General features: G+C 35.1%; 1 protein-coding gene across 3 annotated transcripts in view; it reads left to right on the plus strand.

The window, feature by feature from the left end:
- The first annotated feature begins 6,640 nt into the window (after window positions 1-6,640).
- Window positions 6,641-20,566, plus strand: part of LOC117403085 (ezrin-like) — a 29,792-nt gene continuing 15,866 nt past the window's right edge. The window contains exons 1-3 of one of the 3 annotated variants that reach the window (XM_034004991.3): window positions 6,641-6,853; window positions 7,676-7,766; window positions 16,124-16,207. In XM_034004991.3, the coding sequence (XP_033860882.1) occupies window positions 7,755-7,766; window positions 16,124-16,207 (96 nt within the window). In that variant the 5' untranslated portion in view covers window positions 6,641-6,853; window positions 7,676-7,754. Of the gene's footprint in view, window positions 6,854-7,098; window positions 7,118-7,675; window positions 7,767-16,123; window positions 16,208-20,566 lie in introns of those variants that run through there. The other 2 variants (XM_059024188.1, XM_034004994.3) reach the window with 2 other exon arrangements.

Below are 20,566 nucleotides of genomic sequence, written 5' to 3' on the forward strand. Positions count from 1 at the left end.
CACACACACACACACACACTCTGAGGCACACACATACACACTGAGACACACACACACACTGAGATACACACACACTGAGACACACACACACACACTGAGACACACACACTGAGATACATACACACATACTGAGACACACGCACCCACACACACACACTGAGGCACACACACAAACTGACACACACACACTGAGACACACATACACTGAGACACACACACAATGACACATACACACACACACTGAGAAACACACACACACACTGAGACACACATACACTGAGACACAAACACTCAGAGACAAAAACACTCTGAGACACACACACACTGATACACACACACACCGAGACACATACACTGAGAAACACACACACTACAACACACACAGTGTGTGTGAGTGTGTCTCAGTGTGTGAGTGTGTGTCTCAGTCACTTCAAGTCATACAAAGAGCATTTCAAGTGGTTTGAACTTGCAACATGACGTTCTTGAAGAGCACACGACCTTAGCCCGCTGCGCCACTGTGTATTTCAAGTGGAGCGAAGCGATCAAAAAAAGGCGCCAAGTTAGAAGCAAGAATTGTGTGAATCTTGGGCCCCAGCAACTTTCCAATTGTGCCTATTTGCTTGATGCTTGACAAGATTCGCCTAATTGCTTCTTCTAACTTGGGCTTTTATGTTTGATATCACCCCTTTAAACGGCTGGTGCGTTTTTCTAACTTGTTAGAAATTATAGAAAATGTCTAGAAATTTGTAGAAAATTAATTAAAAATAAAAACTGAAATAGCTTGGTTGGACAAGTGTCCAACCCCCTTGTAATAGCAATCCTAAATTAGCTCAGGTCTAACCAATCGCATCCAAAATCACACACCAAGTTAAGTGGCCTCCACCTGTGTTAAATTGTAGTGATTCACGTGATTTCAGGATAAATTCAGCAGTTCCTGTAGGTTCCCTCTGCTGGGTAGTGCATTTCAAAGGAAAGACTCAACCATGAGCACCAAGGCACTTTCAAAATAACTCCGGGACAAAGTTGTTGAAAGGCACAGATCAGGGGATGGGTATAAAAAAATATCGAAGGTCTTGAATATCCCTTGGAGCATGGTCAAGACGATTATTAAGAAGTGGAAGGCGTATGGCACCACCAAGACTCTGCCTAGATCAGGCCGTCCCTCCAAACTGGATGACCGAGCAAGAAGGAGACTGATCAGAGAGGCTACCAAGAGGCCAATGGCAACTTTGCAAGAGCTACAGGCTTTTATTACCAAGACTGGTCAAAGTGTGCATGTGACAACAATATCCCAAGCACTCCACAAATCTGGCCTGTATGGTAGGGTGGCAAGAAGGAAGCCATTACTCAAGAAAGCCCACCTTGAATCCCATTCGAAGTATGCAAAAAAAAAAACACTCAGGAGATTCTGTAGCCATGTGGCAAAAAGTTTTGTGGTCTGACGAAACTAAAATTGAACTTTTTGGCCTAAATGCAAAGCGTTATGCTTGGCGCAAACCGGACACAGTGCATCATCCAAAGAACACCATCCCTACTCTGAAGCATGGTGGTAGCAGCATCATGTTATGGGGATGTTACTCATTGGCAGGGAATGGGGCACTTGTCAGGATAGAAGGGAAAATGAATGGAGCAAAGTACAGAGAAGTCCTTGAGGAAAACCTGCTGCCCTCTGCAAGAAAGCTGATACTGGGACGGAAGTTCACCTGTCAGCATGACAACGACCCATATCACACAGCCAAAGCTACACTGGAGATTGCTGTCCATAACGCTCCCCAAGGAACTCGACAGAGCTTGAACAGTTTTGTAAAATACAAAATATATTTATTTTGGAAAATAAATATATTTTTAATATATGCCATTATATATTTTTTAAACCTGAAATGTATTTATAATATATATTTTTAAACATGACATGTTGCTTAAATATATTTATAATATACTATAAATGTATTTTGTAAATCAACATATTCACATTTATACATTGTATTTTTCAAAATTCTATTCAAAATACATTGTAAAATATGTTGTAAATAAATATATTCACATTAATATATTTAAAAGTGTATGCAGTGTTTTCAAACAATATATTTATATATTGCATATAATGGGAGACTGCGACGGTCAGGCAGCACTAAATTTAACACAAGAAGGCTTCATAAGTTTATCCATGTACAGCAGATAAAAATACAGACACTGTGATTTGAATTCGGTAAATAAATTTATTCTTGATGGAACAAATATGGTCGTTAATCAATCTTTCTGCAGATACCGAAGTGTTACAGATACCTCATAAAAGATAACTGGGCTAAGCCTAGTATTTAGAAGAAGAAAAAAAGAGAGAGGTCAATAACAATCAAGGACACAATAGGCTGTTCATATTTTAAGTCACCTTAAATTTAAACTGTATGCCCACCAATATGAAAAAAAATAATTAAATTGTAAAAATGTATTTCCAGTTTATTAGTGTGTTTTTTTTTAGCTCTATTTTCAGCAACAATTCCATAGCTATTAATAAATTTTTAATTGGAAGCAGCAGTTTCAGAAGAACAATGTTAGCAGGTCTACAGAGAAGCAGCCCAAACACCTGTTGTAATGCAAACAGCCATTTAGCATATGTTGAAAGCTTTTCATTTTTGTACTTGAGTGTTTTATATACACTGAATTTTTACAAAATGTTGATATATTCTGTTATGTTTAAAGATAGTAGTTATTTTTAAGTGAAATTGCGGAATTCCATTCCTTTCTTATTTATTTGCTTCATATCTGTTTGGTGGAACACATGCAAAATATGGTGTGTGTCCAGGCACTTTACATTATGTAATATATTGTGAATACATTATATAATACATGTTTAGTAAATATATTGAATAATACATTTCTAAAAAATACATGGACAATATAATTGATATATTGTTACCTGAAATTATATTTTAAATATATTTTACATATGTTTAAGCAAATACATTGTAAATATATTTTACATATGATGAAAACAGGCCAATTTTGTAATATGTTAAATATATTTTATATAACGTTACATGCATAATATATATATTTTTCCATATATTTTATCAACGACTATGAGTTTTATATGAATAATATGTTTACAAAAATATATTTAAAATATATATCTTTTTAGTATGGGATGGTCAAATATTGTCAAATCTAGGTGTGCAAAGTTGGTAGAGACCTATCCCAACAGACTCACAGCTGTAATTGCTTCCAAAGGTGCTTCCACCAAATATTAAATCAGGTGGGCGAAGACTTATCCAATTATAATTTTTCCTCAATAAAAACTTTTTCCCCCTTAACTGTGGAGTATGGTGTGTAGATAAGTGGAAAAAAATCCTCATTTAAATGCATGAAACTCTGAGGCACTGACACAACAAAATGGGAAAAAAGTTCAAGGGGGTGTAGACTTTCAATAGGCACTTATATATATTTATATGTATAGAAGTATGGAAAGTGGGAATAGACCAAAAAATAAGGGACTTGCACAGTAGGTAAGAAAAACATTTTTAAATCCTGGGTTTACTACACCTTTAAGTGCATAGATATTATTTTCAAAAAGCTAATTGTGGTTCAATTGATTTTATATGGGACATAGGACCAATTAAAAACTATACCATTTTGTATTCCCTCAGGTAAAAAAAAAAAAAAAAAATCAAGACTTTCAGAAGACTCTGCCATGTGTGATAGTAGCCTATACAGTAGCAAAGAAAAAAAAAAAGAAATCCGGAAGACTGCTTTCCACTTTCCACTGTTTGCCAAAGACTGTTGGCACTGTTTTTAAGTATTAAGAATAAAAGCAGGACTCACTTCACATCTTTGTTTATTCATTTTAAATATAAAAAAGAGCAGACACGCAAGCACAGACGTGCTGTGGTTCCATGCCTTCCTCAATACAGCTGAAACACTAGGCGAAGAAGGTAAGTTATAATACACGTATACTACTCACAAACCTGAAGGAGGAACGTTTATTATATTGCTCTACAGGAGCGCCTGAAGCATATATATATGGTTCTATTTTAATCGCGTTCTCCTATTGGTCAACCTTTTCTGGTACGACACCCTCCCCAGCCAGTTCGAGCTTCCACTGACTGAAGTTCCATTGGGCTGCCGTGGGAGTATCTACGACCGCTGCTGATATAGCTATGTGAAAGGTATGACTTGTACCACGTACCCACGTAATGCAATTAGAAACACTACATTGTATCTGTGTAAATATCCATATGCATTAGTCCTGCGACCGCTTATTCGCTAGCGGTTCACAATCTCTGTTGCTATGATCCCTTTTGTTTGTTGTGCTAGTGAGGCTTATTAAGTTTGCATTTGTAGTCGACCTTGTAAAGAACACAGCGTGACAAAAAAGTGCAGGTGAATGACGCAAGTGTAACTTAGAAGTCTAATAACCAGATAAACTGTATCAGCCCTATTTGCCCCACCTCAAGTGCATGCATTTTATTATACTATTCACGAGCTAAGCTTACTTTACTAACCAATTAGGTTAAAAAATACAATAGTACAATCAAAAAACACGTAGGTTTTCTGCAGTAAACTGCAGTAGTTGCTATAATATATAATAGGAAACTATAGTATTTTTTTTTTATGGGGACACATAAAAGTACATTAATTGATAGTATTGATACATTGTGTTTACCTCAGCACAATATAGGTTACAATCCAGGGATTCTATGTTATGGTCAAGGAAAGTGGGAGGTTGAATTGGTAAAGTGATGTTACACTGCAGCTTTTGGTATAAGACCCCTTCTGTTAGACATAAATAAACCATCGATTTTCTTTTCTTAATAAAGCCAAATATAATAAGCTAGATATAAAGCTCATAATAGGCCAATACAAAATCATTCATTTGGACTCACTGTTAATATATATATATATATATATATATATATATATATATATATATATATATATATATATATATATATATATATATAATACAGAATTATAATACAAAAGAACAGGTTGCACTAAAGCATGATCATCTTGTAAATGGTATTATAAAATGACCTCTTATTAGCACTAGTAATAATCACCTGTCCTCCTTTTCATCTGTTGAAGATCTTCAGGTGGTTTGCTTGTATTTTTAAACCTTTAGAATATGAAGATATATTTCAAAGGCTAGTACACAAAAAAGGAAGGAAGTAAAAAAAAAAAACCAGTAGAATGGATTGCATTGTACTTGACAAATCTTTGTATCCTGAAAAAAAAATAAGAGTGAGCCTCAACACAAGAAGAGGCTGGCCAGTGACAGTGCTAACAGGTAAGACATTGATTTTGAAACATCTGTTAACCCTTTAAAAACACTTTAAATGTACTATTAATTGATCTGAAGTTTATTTAAATCAGTGCTGTTTTTTTTTTTAGATAACCTGCTAACCTGCATTAAAGAATGCTCCAATATCCAAGTGTTACTGCTACCAGTATTTCCACAGTAGCTATACTTTAAAATGAGTGTCTCACTTTTCTTGTCTGATATATGATTATACAGCAGCTATGTGCAGCTTTTTTTGCAGGCAGTCTAACACAAATGCTTTTCATTTGCAACTCTCACCTATGGCACTGTTCAATCATACTCTTGAGTATGGCGTTTGAGTTGACATAGAACAGAGGGATGTAAGGTATCTGTTTGTACTTTTAAATTAGTATGAAAGGTGAGTGACATGGCATTGGATATGAACTCCCAAACTGCCAAGCCTGTGGTTGTTTTGCTATGTGGACACACTTATATTTCTATGAACTAAACTAAATAAGAGCAGCACCTATAGCTCATGTCAAAAGGGATTCTGTTATTTCTCTGCCTCGAAGATAAGATTTTTTTTTCATTTTCCATAGCTTGTGAAGCTTAAATACAAATCTATATGATGATATCAAATCTGACACATCCTGTCTTATAAATAAATACTGATATGAGAACTTATCTCTGTAGCACTTTTCACATAGCAACTAAATTAACCACCCTAAATACAGAAGGCCAGGGGAAACTACATGTACAATATGTCATCATGTGACATTTCGACATTCTTTCAGATAGTAAGTTTGAGCTCTGTAAAAAAAAAAAAATACTTCCAATGTCATACCTTTGAATATTTTAACTTTCAATTAATAACACATGGTTATTTTTAAAAAGCTTGCAACAGAAACACCTTTAAATATGTGTTTATTTGTAATAGGGGTAGGATTACAGCTTTACTTTTTTTTGGATGGAATGATAACATTCTTCGTTTATAGCTTGCTACTTTTATATCTTCTTCTTTATAGTTATAGTTGTAAGTGTGAAATCAATAGACATTCTCAAAGTTGTTTCCTGTCTGAACGTACATGTTAAGCCAAATGATCATTTACCGATATCTTAAATTCAATTTCTATGGCAAGCCATATTATCATTTAGAGATAACTTAAATAGCATTTGAAGATTTTTTTAAAAAATATTTCAGGATAGCTTGAAATCGTTTTGCGATATCTCTAAATGATAATTTGGCTTGCCATACAGTATGCAGATATTTTTAGACGGATTGAATATGAAACCGACAGGTCTGACTGCGTGCAGTCAATTTTCTTTTCTCAATGAAAGAGCCACTGTTTTAGTTGTATATAATTCCCGTGTGGACACAGGCGGTGCTTGTTGCTGTTTTATTTCAGGGTGGTAGGAGTCGCTGGAGTAGTCACCGATTCTCATCGGCAGCGGTAACAAACAGGAACAGGCGGGTGATGAAATTAATAGAGCTGTGTGAGTTAGAGGGGCAGCCATATTGCAGCATTATTACTCAATTCAGGGAGGGGATAAACGGACGCTAGTACTGTCTGACTGCTGTAAATCCCACCTGTACGGGTAAGAAAAGAAAAGTTACATTTAAGTATGTGTTTTTAGCACGACGTAAAATTCAATCGACCAACAAAATAGACGATGTTTCTAGATTGTTTGTACTGTATAAGAATTAAAAGGAAATCAGTCAACAGGTGTTACAGGGATTACTGTGGGCTGTGGCTAGTATAAATGCTGAAGGTTAGGTAAACCGATTGTATTTGCTGTCAGTTCACTATCTACACAAAAATCTATTCCTTTTATTTTCTAAGCTTTTATTTTTAAATCAAGGTAGATTTTAAAGATACGATTTGGTAGATGGCAATTTGATTGGCACATAGTGCCGTTTTAGTGGATTGGATAAAATAATAACAACATCAACAACAACAAATAACAATTTTGTAATTAAATGTGTTTTTCTTTTTTTTTTTACGCAATACTTAAATACCAAAGTTGTGAAGGAATGGCCAAGCAGTAAATGTTACTTAGTTAATTGTTATTGGGTCGTTGAAAAATGTAAAGGTGCAGTATAAAAATGTCAGTCTTTGTATTAATCAGTGACTATGCAGTTAGGAGAACGTAAACTTTTGTCTGTTCAAGGGTCACACCTTTAATAAAGGTGATGAGTTAAGTATTTACCTAAAAGGGTGGGGACTGGACGACCTTTAAGTAATGCTATTACACATGCAGTTGGACTCCTGTGCTTGGAGGGTGAGGCTCATTTCTAATCAGGGGTTCTGTATTCACAACTATTTTTTCAGTAGCCAAGTGTACAGGCAGCAGTTGGTTGAAGGAGCAACAATCTTCTGACAGCGGTTTCTGAAGTAAAGCACCTTTCTTTTAATTTAGGAAAGGATTTGGGGGAAAAGAAACCTATTGGAAGGAGAGATTGCAGTGCTTCTGAAGGAAACCTTGAAAACAACTGAAAATGCCAAAGCCAGTAAGTACATTCAGGTACATTGATTTCTTTGGCCATTTCTTTGTGTAGCTATAACTTAATTTTAAATAGAATTTTTTAAAGAGAAAGCTGACCTTCAGTTCACTTTGGTTGAAAGAGAGAATATAATTGAATTAAACAGACAAAAAATAAAGCTTTGGGAGAAACAGTAGAAAAAGGTGGAAAATTGGCCTCAGGTCAGCCACAGACACTTGAGGTGGTGTTATGTGAGACTTTCCAGCCAAAATTAATCAATTTCTTCAAATACATACTCTAACTTTACTATTTTCCCAGTCACCACGGACTGTAGTCGGTATTGGTAATGCTGGTATTTTTTTTTATATTAATGTGTGGGCCAGTGACTATGATATGGGCCTTCATTAACATTATTTCCAAAATAGTCTATAACAAATCAAAATTAGATTATATATATATATGTGTGTGTGTGTGTGTGTGTGTGTGTGTGTGTGTGTGTGTGTGTGTGTGTGTGTGTGTGTGTATATATATATATATATATATATATATATATATATATTATAATATGTGTATGTGTATATATGTATATATACATATATATATATGTATGTGTGTGTGTATCTATATATATATATATATATATATATATATATATATATATATATATATATATATATATATATATATATAATATATATCTGTATATACTGTCATGTTAGGATAGTCACTTGGTGCAATGTGACAGCTCTCCATGACAAAAAAAAAAAACACTAATCCCCTAGGCAAAATACTCCTGATAGTAAAATTTCTGGAAATCAGTGGGACACACAACTTGTGCCTGTAGTTTTTGAAGCATAGATCGCCAATTGCATGTGGTGTCTTGCCAGTAAAACCCGACTACTTCTCTCTCTTCAGTTCCTAATTTTATAATTTGCATTGTACAGCCATCATGATTGCGTCTCACAAAACTACCGTTTCAGGTGATTTTACAGGCGTGTCAGCTACCACTTATAAAAAATACATTTGTTTGTTTTAACTTTTTTTATTATTTTTTTATTTAAAGAATTGGAATGTGTTTATGAAAAGTAGTGTCTTGGTTAGATACAATCACTTTTATTATACCAATCTAACCTCTTGCTTGTCATATGTGCAACATTGTTCCGAAAAATGGTCTTTACAAGCTTAAGGGTCTACCAATAAAAATGGGTGAGGTATTTGGATCTGCTGACATGTTCCAGACACCATTTGTTTTACTGCAGTCTGAAGTATTAGCATTATCCTAAAATTAGCTGGGGTAATCTTTGATAGTAAAATAATACATTGTGTGTATATAATATACTGTGTGTAATTTGTTACAATGTATTAAATTATTTTACAAATCTGAAGTAATGCACTTTATCTGTGTAGAGAAACTTTACCGCTATGCAGTTTTACACAAGCCTCTTGTCAGTTCTGCTATATTTATAGCAAAGCAAACATACTAACAAAGTAGGAATAGTTAGGTGTGGTTTTAATCCACTTATCTGCTCAGTGCTCTTTTGTTCCCACACCTTTTTCTGTCATTTGTCCCAATGAATAATTTACTGATATACAATAACTTGTTACCGTTAAACCTTTTAGGGAGTAATGTATACAGGTGGCTGTTGTCACTGTAATAGTTTATAATTGTAACGTCTGAGAAACAGTGCATGTATTTATTCAAACAATCTACCAGTATAAATATGCAGCTGTAAAAGTCAGCATTGCACTTTGGTCAAACAAGTCAATAAACTACATGTCAATGAAGGTAGTCAGAGTTTAACACCTGTGTGATGGGAAAAATAAGAAACATACGCCGCTTCTAAAAGGTAGAGAAATAACACGTTGCACTTTCTTGGTCTCAGACTCAAAGTCTTGGGTTACTGCGGTCACTGCATTTTTAGGAAGTGTTTCCATAGCTACAGTGAACACATTGCAAAAGCCAAATAACATGGTGTTTGGTTAAGGCTTTAAGACCTGCATGAAGGTTAAAGTAGATTCTGGGATTAGATTTTAAGTGTGGCAAGATTTCAGTGGTTCTAACCAAAACTGAGGTCATTGCAAATATGTTAAACTGCAAAAATGGCCTGAAGTATCAGTGAGCCATGGAACTGTTCTAGTTTTAGTTATTTTATACACCTTGACTTTAATTTACTTTAATAGGGATTACAGGTCAGGTTACAGAATCCTCAGTAAATGTGAGTAACTGATTGCCACTGGAACTAATCTAGTCATTCATTCTAAATGCTGCAACCGTGTGGAATTTGAGATGTGGTTATTTAATTACATAGTTCTTGATAAAGGTAAATGTTATCTTTACCTGTCCTTTGAGGTCTGTATTGCCAAAGTCATTTGGGTGTGTATACGTTAAGTATGAAAATTAGCACATCCACCCCCTTATTGTTTTGTATGTTTTATATACATTAATACAGTGATGGGAAGTAATAAATATTGCATCAGCATTCACGCCAAGAACAAAGAAATATCTTTGAATGGTTTCAATTTTTATTCTCAAAATTAAAGTTTTTAAAAACAAACAAAAAATGTATTGGGAGGTTAATCAAACCAAGGGTTTGATTCAGAGCGTGAATTTTTTCTTTAGTTTTCAGAACAACGTAAAACAGTTTGAAAATGGAAGTCGTCAGCGAGAATACAGAAGTTTTCTCAAAGATTGAAAACATTTTTGGTAATGTTTTACAAGATTTTCAATCTGACAGTGAGGATGAAAATGCAAGCTGGTCATTCGTCGAAAATGAACGCTCTGAGAATCCAGCCCTGAAGTTGGAGCAGCCAGAGTGTGCTCCGAGCGCTCCGAGTTTTTGAACGCCACCACAGAGCACTCCAGGAGTTTCCGAATGGTCAGAGTGCGCTCTGACACTCTGAGATTGAGTTTACAAACACACCCCAAATGCATTTAACTGTATTGTGTGTCAACATCATTATTGGTGCCAAAATCTAGCTGATTTACTGAACTAATTAACATCTTGCCCAAAGAAAGTACAGTAATCCGTCACATATCCTCCCTAACTTTTTATCCACAATGATCAATGTCTTCAGCAATGTTAGTTTTATTATTGAACAGAGAAGATTAGTTCAGAGATCCTATTAATGTTTTCGTACACTGTGTTTTATGTGCTCCGTGCACACATTTCCGATCCTAAACCAGGTTTTCTCCTACAATATAATTGTCAAAGATGTTCTGCTTTTTGGAAAATTAAGTTCAGCAATTTTAATTAATGTAAAATATATTTAGTTTTTTAACCTTGTAAAATATGTCTTGTGCTTTTGTTTAAACACCATCAAAGTCCTTAACAGTGGTCATTCATAGCAATGGTACACATATTTTAATTCTCTTAGCAACAGCTCTGACCAAGACTGACCCATGCTCACTTTTCACATCACAAAGAAAAGAATATGGTGGTAACGCATTTACTTCAGCTTTCTGAAGGTGAGCACCAACAAATTCTAAAAGAGAAAGATGCTAAAAACACAAAAGTTGTAATGAAAATATCTACTGCTATCTTTCAGCAAAATCTCCACTCCAAAAACAGAGACTTAGAGAAGCTATGGAGAAATATGAGCCTCAGGGCAATATAATCCCCTGTCTGACAGTATATGCTCCTCGGAGACAATAGTGTTCCACTATATGCCCCAACTCCAGTCCATATTTGTACGTATGCATACATGCCTACATACATATACACACACTAGTATATTGTGATACTATAATAGTCTGGAATGTTAAGATGTAAATCATGTCTGTGTTTGTTGATTAAAATGTTATGAGCAATATTTCATTTTCAGAGATTCCAGTTACTGTACATATCTGGTCCATTCTCTTTAATTTAAGAATTGGTATGTTTGATATTTTTCAAGATGGTTAAAACTTGGTCCAAAATGTTGAAACAGAATGTGTAAGGACAGTATGTGTTCGAGGAGGAAGCAAAACCTTCCTTTTGTTTTGAAGGAATTGTCCAAAAGAGGTTCTCTGCCATGGTGGATATTGTTGGGACACCTGTAGAGGAATTGTCGGCATGATGAAATCAAGGGGTCAATAGTTATAGAAAGGTGTGACTTGGAATTATGCATTAGGTTATTAAAAACACATTTGCTAAACAAGCAATTTACCCCTTACAATATGTAACTGCATAGACTAGGTATTCTCCCCTGTGGGTAAACTGCCCACTCCATAGGAAATGAATTAGATGGGCAGTTTGCCCACAGTTTGCACATGGGGAAAATCAGGCCTTTAGAGGTTTTGGTTTCTTGCATTTATGCAGATACATAATGGATTAAACTTACTGAACATTTCTGTATAGAGACGTTTGCATCAAATTCATGCATGTGCTGGGGGAAATCATTGCTTTAGAACTACTGTACGTTTTCAGGAAAAAAACTGACCGCTATTGATAGCAATATCTTGGGGTCTTTGTGGTTTTTGTCAATTGTATATCCTTTTTAGTTATTTTTATTTATTTTAAGCCCTGCATCTGCAACATTGTCTCTCTAGTCAGGTGATTCTGGCAGGAACGCTTGGGCTTAATTGTCAGTTCTATAGTCCACGACTCTGTGTCGACAGGGACGTAAATTGTGATGGAGTGTGCTAAGGACCTTCTTTAGCACAAGTTGTTATGAAAACCTGATTCTGGGTTGTATAGTGGGACGCATTGTCTGTATGTTATGCTTTTATGCTATGCTTCTCAGTTTCTTTCTTGCTTTCCCTATCTGTTGAGAAATGGCTATTCAAATGCATTATATTATGCATGTACGCCATTTTGCCAAAATGTGATGAATATACTAGAAAGAAAATCGTGTGTAACAATGTTAATTGATTGTTTCTGTTAAATTTCCCACGTATTGAAATGGATTCCAAAATGTTCACTTCTGGCAAGTGACAGGTCTAGTGTGCATGTAAACCCAGAACAAAAGGGTGAAAACAAGGGTTTGAAACACTCCACCATTTAAGTTTAATTTAGTGCCCTATTCACAAAGCATAAACTCATGAGTTATTAAATGTGATATTCATGAAGAATAGAAGTTTGATATGCAGGAAGTTGTTCTAATCTGTTGTGGGCTTCATATTGTAATAATGTCCCATGTACACCACATTTTACTTCCATAAACAGCCTGGTAAACAGTGAATCTGAAAGTGAAATATTGATTTAAAAGGTTTTCTGTAGTGACAACAGTATGTAGAGTATGTTACTGATATTTTAATCTATATTTAAGGAATTCCTGATTTAACCTAACTTCCTGTACCTTTATTGATGTCAAAGGTATAGCACCCTATGATGTTCAATCTCATACCAACCCTTGTGTGCTCCACCTGTGAGTGACTTCCAAAGCAATGCAATAATAGAACGCTAACCATAGGGATTAACAAGGGCCCTTCCTGATTTGCAGTCCAACCAACACCCCCAGTTTATTAAAACTGAATCCATGAACCACGGGAAACTAGTGCCCATGATTCGAGGACTAATTCAGCGAATTACCCCTTTTATTAGTCATGTATGTACATAGGCTATACTCCCCCAGGATTGCTGCAATATTGAAGGCAGATAGTTGTCTTCATTTTGTGTTAAAGGTTATTCCTCAAATAATTATGCAGTGATATGGCATTTCCTAATTGCTCAACCACTGTATTAGAAATAGGACTTTCACTCCATAGACTTTCCTTAAAGATTCCTCCGGTTACAAAGTCTTGCAATGATATGCACAAATGTACTGTAGCTTGTTTTAATTTCAGCTTCAGAAATATATAGTCAGAGAAGTTTATGGCAGACTAAAAAATAATAAAATTATTCAGAAACGTATGTTTCTAAGCATTAAACAAACATGGTTAATCAAAGTATTGGACAATAACATTTCCCCTCCTTGATTTTAATGGTATGATAATGAAACTTCTTATACTTCCAGTGCTTTTTCTCAAGCACTAACTGTTACCTCAGTCTGGTCCTAGGTGATCTTTTCCACCTGTGTAAAAGGTGCTAATTGTATGAATTGCAATCCAAGCTAATTTAAATGACTTGCTGAACACTACAGGTGGTACTTGTTATAAATTAATACTTAAGATGTAAATGACTGAGGCTTTAAAAGTCTTCTCACATTCACAGGTGTCTTTCTCTATGCAAAATGTTAACATTGTATACAGTGGAACTCACCTATACAGTACCTGGGAATAACGTACACCCAGTATATAAGGTACCTATTGTAAGCCGTGGATTCAGGACCCAAACAAGTGATTTACTATCAAAACACATCCTTTAATACGTACTCTGCTGCTGTGTACTCCTCGGATATTACGTACTAATATCAAAATCCCGGTATGTATTATAGGTGTTTAATACTTGCAATCAAATCACTCTCAGTAAGAACCCTTCCATAAATGTTCTATTCTAAATGTTTGAAGATTGCATAATAAAATAGAAATATTGAAACCTACAAGCTTAAAACTAGCTAATATGTCAATCATGTTCCAATTGGCAAATTAACTACCAAACGGGTCTGCAGAAAGCTTAAAGGGTATTAAGTTTATTTTAAAGCATTTTGTATGTGTAACATAATCTCAACATGTGGCCAGATAGATATAGGGAGATCGGAACTGAAAATGCCGGTGCCACAAACATGATGCAACAGCAAAGTCACAAAACTAAGTCACGCTCACCCTAATATAAGCAGTATCTGTTATAAGTGGCTGTTGGGTACCTGTTCTGTTACCATGGCTAGTGTTAAGAGATCTCGTTTATCAACCTCTCAAAGATATATATCGGTGAAATTTCTAAAGGGTGGAAACAGTCCGATTTGTGTGCAGAAACTGGCTATCAAAACAGTTTTCTTAATACTGTACTGTTTTATAAGTTACTTGAAAAGGATACATTCATTAATAGTGTTTTACATTTGTTAAATACAGTTTTGTCCCTTTTTCTACAAAATATTGTTTTAAATTCATTGAATATGGAGGCTATGTGGTCCAGTGGTTAAAGAAAAAGGCTTGAAACCAGGAGGTCCCCAGTTCAAATCCCAGCTCACTCACTTGACTCTGTGTGACCTTGAGCAAGTCACTTAACCTCCTTGTGTTCCGTCTTTTGGGTGAGACGTTGTAAGTGACTGCAGCTGATGCATAGTTCACATACCCTAGTCTCTAAGTCGCCTTGGATAAAGGCGTCTGCTAAATAAACTAATAATAATAATAATATGCATTTGTTGCAGTTTCTACAAATAGACCACTTTCCCTATATGCATTGAAATAAAGGCATTGTTGGATATAACATACCTTGCTTATAAAGTACCCTTTTTCTGGTCCGAATGTGGTACCCTATATTAGTTTCACTGTATTTCTTTATTACAACATAGGGCTGCCCCTCATTTTAAAAGTTGATATATTACTTACCAAACAGAAGAACTGCTTTATTGTTCCAAAGTTCAAATGATGGGTTATGAAACTTATTTTTTAAAAACACTAAGCAACTGAATTGTAAAGTGTGCAATATGAAGGCACATAACTTCACAATTTGTCTCTCAACTTGAACTTTAATGAAATTATGCATAATGGTAGCAGTTTGCACCGTGGAGTAAAACTGTTTGTGTAAAATGTATCTTTTTAGGAACACTATCCACATTTTTATATCCACGTCTGGCAAATTTGCAAGCTGTTTCTGAGCAAAAATTGTGGGGAGGGGGTAATACCGTACACCCTGGAGAGTTGACATAAATACAAAAATAATAATCTCTAGTTGTACCCTGTGTTTGGTAGTATTAAAGTTTAATGAACTACTATCCCCCTTGTAATTCACTGTAGCTTAATGTGATACTTTGTATTGTGATATTTTGTAACAACTGTAAGTCGTCCTGGATAAGTGTATCTGCTAATAATAATAATTAAAATGAACTGGCTTCTATGTTCCTCTTCCTTTTAGTTAAAGGTGAATGGTTCGAACCATGCATCCTGTGGATATGGAGTTACTCATGTGCAAGTTTTGGGGCGTTTATTAAGTAAAATAAATACATACTTAAATGTAAATCCACATTTAGGGTAAAACCTGGTTGGAACAAAGTAAGGAATTGTAGTTGTGCCCTTTTCGTGTGTGTGTGTGTGTGTGTTTTATTTATTTTATATATATATAGTTTTTCATTAAGTGTGTGAAAAACTACAAAGCGATGTGTAAGTCAATATGTTAACGCGACATTATTCAGCAGGTTGCATTCGACTTTATGAAGCAAAATTTGTTAATTCTATGTGGTGATGCGAAACTTTTTGCCAAAGCTGTACATTGTAGAGTTATAAGTCTGGTGAGTTAAATATCACCTCAAATGTAATGTTTTTAAATAGATATTCCTCCTAATATTTTTGCATTTGTTTTTGCCAGATCAATGTTCGAGTTACCAGCATGGATGCAGAGCTGGAGTTTGCCATCCAGTCCAACACAACCGGCAAACAGCTCTTCGACCAGGTTGGTTTCTTTTAATTCTTTGGCTTTGATCTGGTATGAGCTCTTGAACATGTTATCAGAAATGTAGATGTGTGCTGTATGTGGCAGTAACTGTTCACTGCCTTACTTTTTATGTCAGCTATTTCAAAGAGTGATCGCATCGACTGATTCTTGGATTGGCACACTGTAAAAGTCCTTTCGCAAGAATGGATTTTAGATAAAATATTACCTTACCCAAGAAAAGGCAAATTGAACGATCAATTTGAAAGATCTTCTATTATAAAAATGTAAAGTATAGAATGTATTGTCCATATAATGGATCATTCATGAAAAAATACACAAAAAGCAATACCCTTTAATACAATGACTGTGGTCATGGAAGTAGAAGGCAGAGAGTAGAATATGAATATATTGAAAGTATTAAGAGTCAGGTACTAATTCAGATCAATTTGTAAGTTGTGCAGAGAAATATATAGCACATTTAGACCCTAGTCACGATGAAGGAGTTAAAGGGATTGACAGCTGGGACCTGCCAGGTTGGAGACCAGTGTTTTAATTTAATCACTGTATTATGGCGTTGAAATTGTCAGTTGCCTTACACACCAGTACTAGTTCTTGTTTACACCATTTCACAAGATCTATAGATTAATGGTAACCACAAACATGTAACCGAAGAAAGCAGGGATCTAAATTCAGTTTAAGATTTTAATTATTGTAATTTTTTGTGGCTTAACTGAACCTAGTTGGTTTTTAAACTACAGTGCTCGTCTCCAAATGCCCCCTGATGCATGAACTTAAAAAAGCCTGTTATAAAAATTGTCCAAGCTTAAAATAAATATTACTTTTCCAGGTGATGGTGAATGTCATTCTATATACATTTCAATCTATCTAGAGAGAACTGGCCTTCCCATTTTGATGAATTAAAAAAATAGCTTTAGTGTAAGTGTGTAGGTCATGGTGGCCTACTGTACTGAGTTCTGGTCCATGATTGTCTGCACTATGAAGGTTAGCAACCCATCCTTTTTTAGATAAGATTCCACTGTGAAAAGGACAAAGTTATTTTGTTTTCTGCTTTGAAGGTAGTACGTTTATTTTTTCTGCTTCTTTAAGAGTATGCAATAAGTAATGCAGTGTAGAAGGGGAATTCCTTTCATTACTTGAAACATTTGATAATGTTTCCTTTTGAATCTTCTGTCATCTGAGTTCATTCTAATCGTACTACGTCCTCTTTCTTAGTTTGCATCAACCATAGCTGTGCTTTCATCAGGTAACCTGATTTAATGTGTAACATTCCATGGGTATCCATCGTGATAGTTATATTTACGCCTTTATTAAATACAAGTGGTTGGTTAATCTAGTTTTTAGCACACACAATGACGCGTTGTGACATGTCTTTGATTTCTATAGGATGAGAGTCAGCAGGTTTTAAGATTATCATTTTGATTTTTAAAAGAACAATAAATGTATTTGTTTGTGTGTGGGCACATACAGGTATTGCAGTTGTCATTGTGCAATGTCTTCTCTTGAATTTTGGGATACTAAAGGGTCAGCCCTGAGAAAACATTGTAAAATACAATGTTGTGTGTTTTATTTTTTATCTCTGCTCGTTGATGAATGGTGGACAGAAAGCAAACTCCGCAAGGTGATAATCAGCCTGGCTGTTAGTGCATCACCAAGAAGAACAATCTTTCTGAATAAAGATCAGCTTGTTAGGGGTGCCCAGATCCCAAATTGGAGCATAAACACTAGAAACAATTTAACAATTTTTCAACTATGTGTTTTAGATTTTCTGCAAGTACTGCTATACATCTCTGATATCATAATTGAATATTTAAAGTTATGGATTACTGAGTATCAAACCACTTGGACACCAATAGTTTTCTTGGTATTCACAGATCTAATTCTGAGTAAACATTACTTGTTAAAAATTCCTCTACTTTCAATTAAAGCGTGAGAAATAATGATTGATGCAGATGGTGTTAAGCACCTCCCGGACTTGTAATGTTTTTTACCTTATACACTTAGAAGTTATGAGACATGTAAATAGTTAAATTCACTTACACATATTAGTAAATCCAGACAACTCAAACTGATAAGCAGGGATGGATTACAGTGTTTACTCATACAGGCCTTGTATGAAACAGCCCTGTTATCAGCAGGAAAATGGGCTGTACTGCTTTGATAAGGTGGGGAAGTTGTTTGTTAAAGGTGAAGTTGTTTCTTGACATTCTATTAACCAAGATCCTTTTAATCCAGCACAGTACTACTATTCAGTGTACACAGGAATTTGTACAGTTCAGTCTTTTAAATTTGTGCTGAAGTTTTGGTGTCCTAGTGGTAAACCTCATATTTTAGGCATAAGTGTTTTTACATATGTAAAGTTAAACACAAATGTAAACCTGTTTGTACGAACTACTGTGGACAGAAATCTGTGATCTGTGAACCCTCGAAAAAAGAACTGTCACAATTCTGCATCATAGAGTATTGCAGTTTCTGCTTTCAATACGAGAACAGAAATTGTATGATGCATTTACAGAAATTGCATTACAAACCATCATTGTATAGCGAAAGACCTGATCTTCTCAAGGCATTTTTTTATAAAAAGAGGAAACATGAGGAAACAACAAAGCCTATTCAAAGCCTGGGAAAGTTTGTAACATCATTTTCTTCATTGTTGTTTCAGTGGTTTGTAATTTAAACAGCTATGGCTAAATAAGCCTTTAACTGCTGGATCTCTTTGTTGTCAATATTATGCTGTTGGCACCATCTTAAATACTATTATAGTACATAGTATAAATGGTAATATTGAATGCCAGGCACATTTTTTTTCTTCAGTTTCTATAATGTTAGCAAATTGTGTGTTTTAACAATTCAATGCACTATTGTTGGGTTTTCATGACTCGAGTCCCTGCAAGCAAAGACTCGACTCGACTCCCTGCTCAAAAGACTCTCGACTTGACTCCCTGCTCAAAAGACTCTACTCGACTCCCTGCTCAAAAGACTCTACTCGACTCCCTGCTCAAAAGACTCTCGACTCGACTCCCTGCTCAAAAGACTCTCAACTCGACTCCCTGCTCAAAAGACTCTCCATCTGACTCGAGTCATTGTCTTTATGATAAAATCAATAACAAACTTATTTCATTTTCAATACATGCAGCCCCTCTCTAACACACACAGTCATCTTGTCATTTTGCACATAAACAGGCTCCTGCCATGGTTGTTAAGACAATTGCAAAGGAAATAGAAAACCCCTTTCTAGCCTATAGCACAGTTCTGTGATCGTAACGTCACAAGCAGCAGGGAGCCCCGGAATCAAAATATGTAGGTGGGAACCAAAGACAGATTTCTGATCACTGATCACAGAAAATCCTGAGGAAAGTAGTGATTTTTTGAGTTAAATCACAGACACGAAAAAAACAAAACAACAGCATGGAGAGTACACTAAAAGTACCTGCGGTGGTGGAGTTCTGTTTTAATAATTATAGTCGACAGGGAGAGAAACAAGCAGGCTGCATCCCGCCAGCACTGTAATTTAAAGCGACAATATGAATAAACTGCATTCAAAACAAGCACGGTAACTGCCACTAATTTATACCAGTAGGTTTTTAATTTTTTTTCAATGGCTAAAATGAGAATCTGAATTAATTAAAATCTCATGCACAATGCAACAGCAGTATTTTTCCAAAATGAGTAGGTAGTCGATATTCGATATTTAAAAAAAAAAAAAAAAAAAATTCCAGGGCAAATTAAACAAAACGGCAGAAAAAGCATTGATTAGGAGTTATTTTTCAGGTTTTGCTAGCACACAAACAAAGGTAATGAATGCATCTAAAATGTTTGTAATAAGTACAAATTTGAAAGCTTGAAAAGTAAATAATTTGGGAAGTATTTGGTGCTCACTATTCTCTTTATTTAATGTATGTATGGTTGTATGTATTTCTGGACAACATATCTCTTAAGGGAGTCGGTGCTTTGTAGCTATTTTTAAGTGTTCCTTTAAAACCAATACTGAAAAAAAACATTGTTTACAGTACACATTTGTTAAGCTAATGCAAACTAATAAACTACAAATATTTGGAAGCTTAACTAAACTAATATTAGGTAGTCTAATCTCAGTGCTAATCAGGGTCTGTGAAACGAGAGGTTTATGTTAAACTTTAACTAAGGCTTAAAACGTTTTTCTTTTCTTTCTTTCTTTCCGGTCACGTGTTATACTTTAACATACATATACATAAAACTTGAACTTAGTCGTATGTATATTAAGTGACTGGAGAGAAAGTTTAAAAGATTAATTTGTTTTTGTACTTTTTGCAGTACAGTATTATGTTTTGTTATGCCATTAGGACTCCAACAGACACCTTTTTATTATGTGTTGTGCTT

The sequence above is a fragment of the Acipenser ruthenus genome, chromosome 5, assembly GCF_902713425.1.
Source record: "Acipenser ruthenus chromosome 5, fAciRut3.2 maternal haplotype, whole genome shotgun sequence".
NCBI classification, from domain to species: domain Eukaryota; kingdom Metazoa; phylum Chordata; class Actinopteri; order Acipenseriformes; family Acipenseridae; genus Acipenser; species Acipenser ruthenus.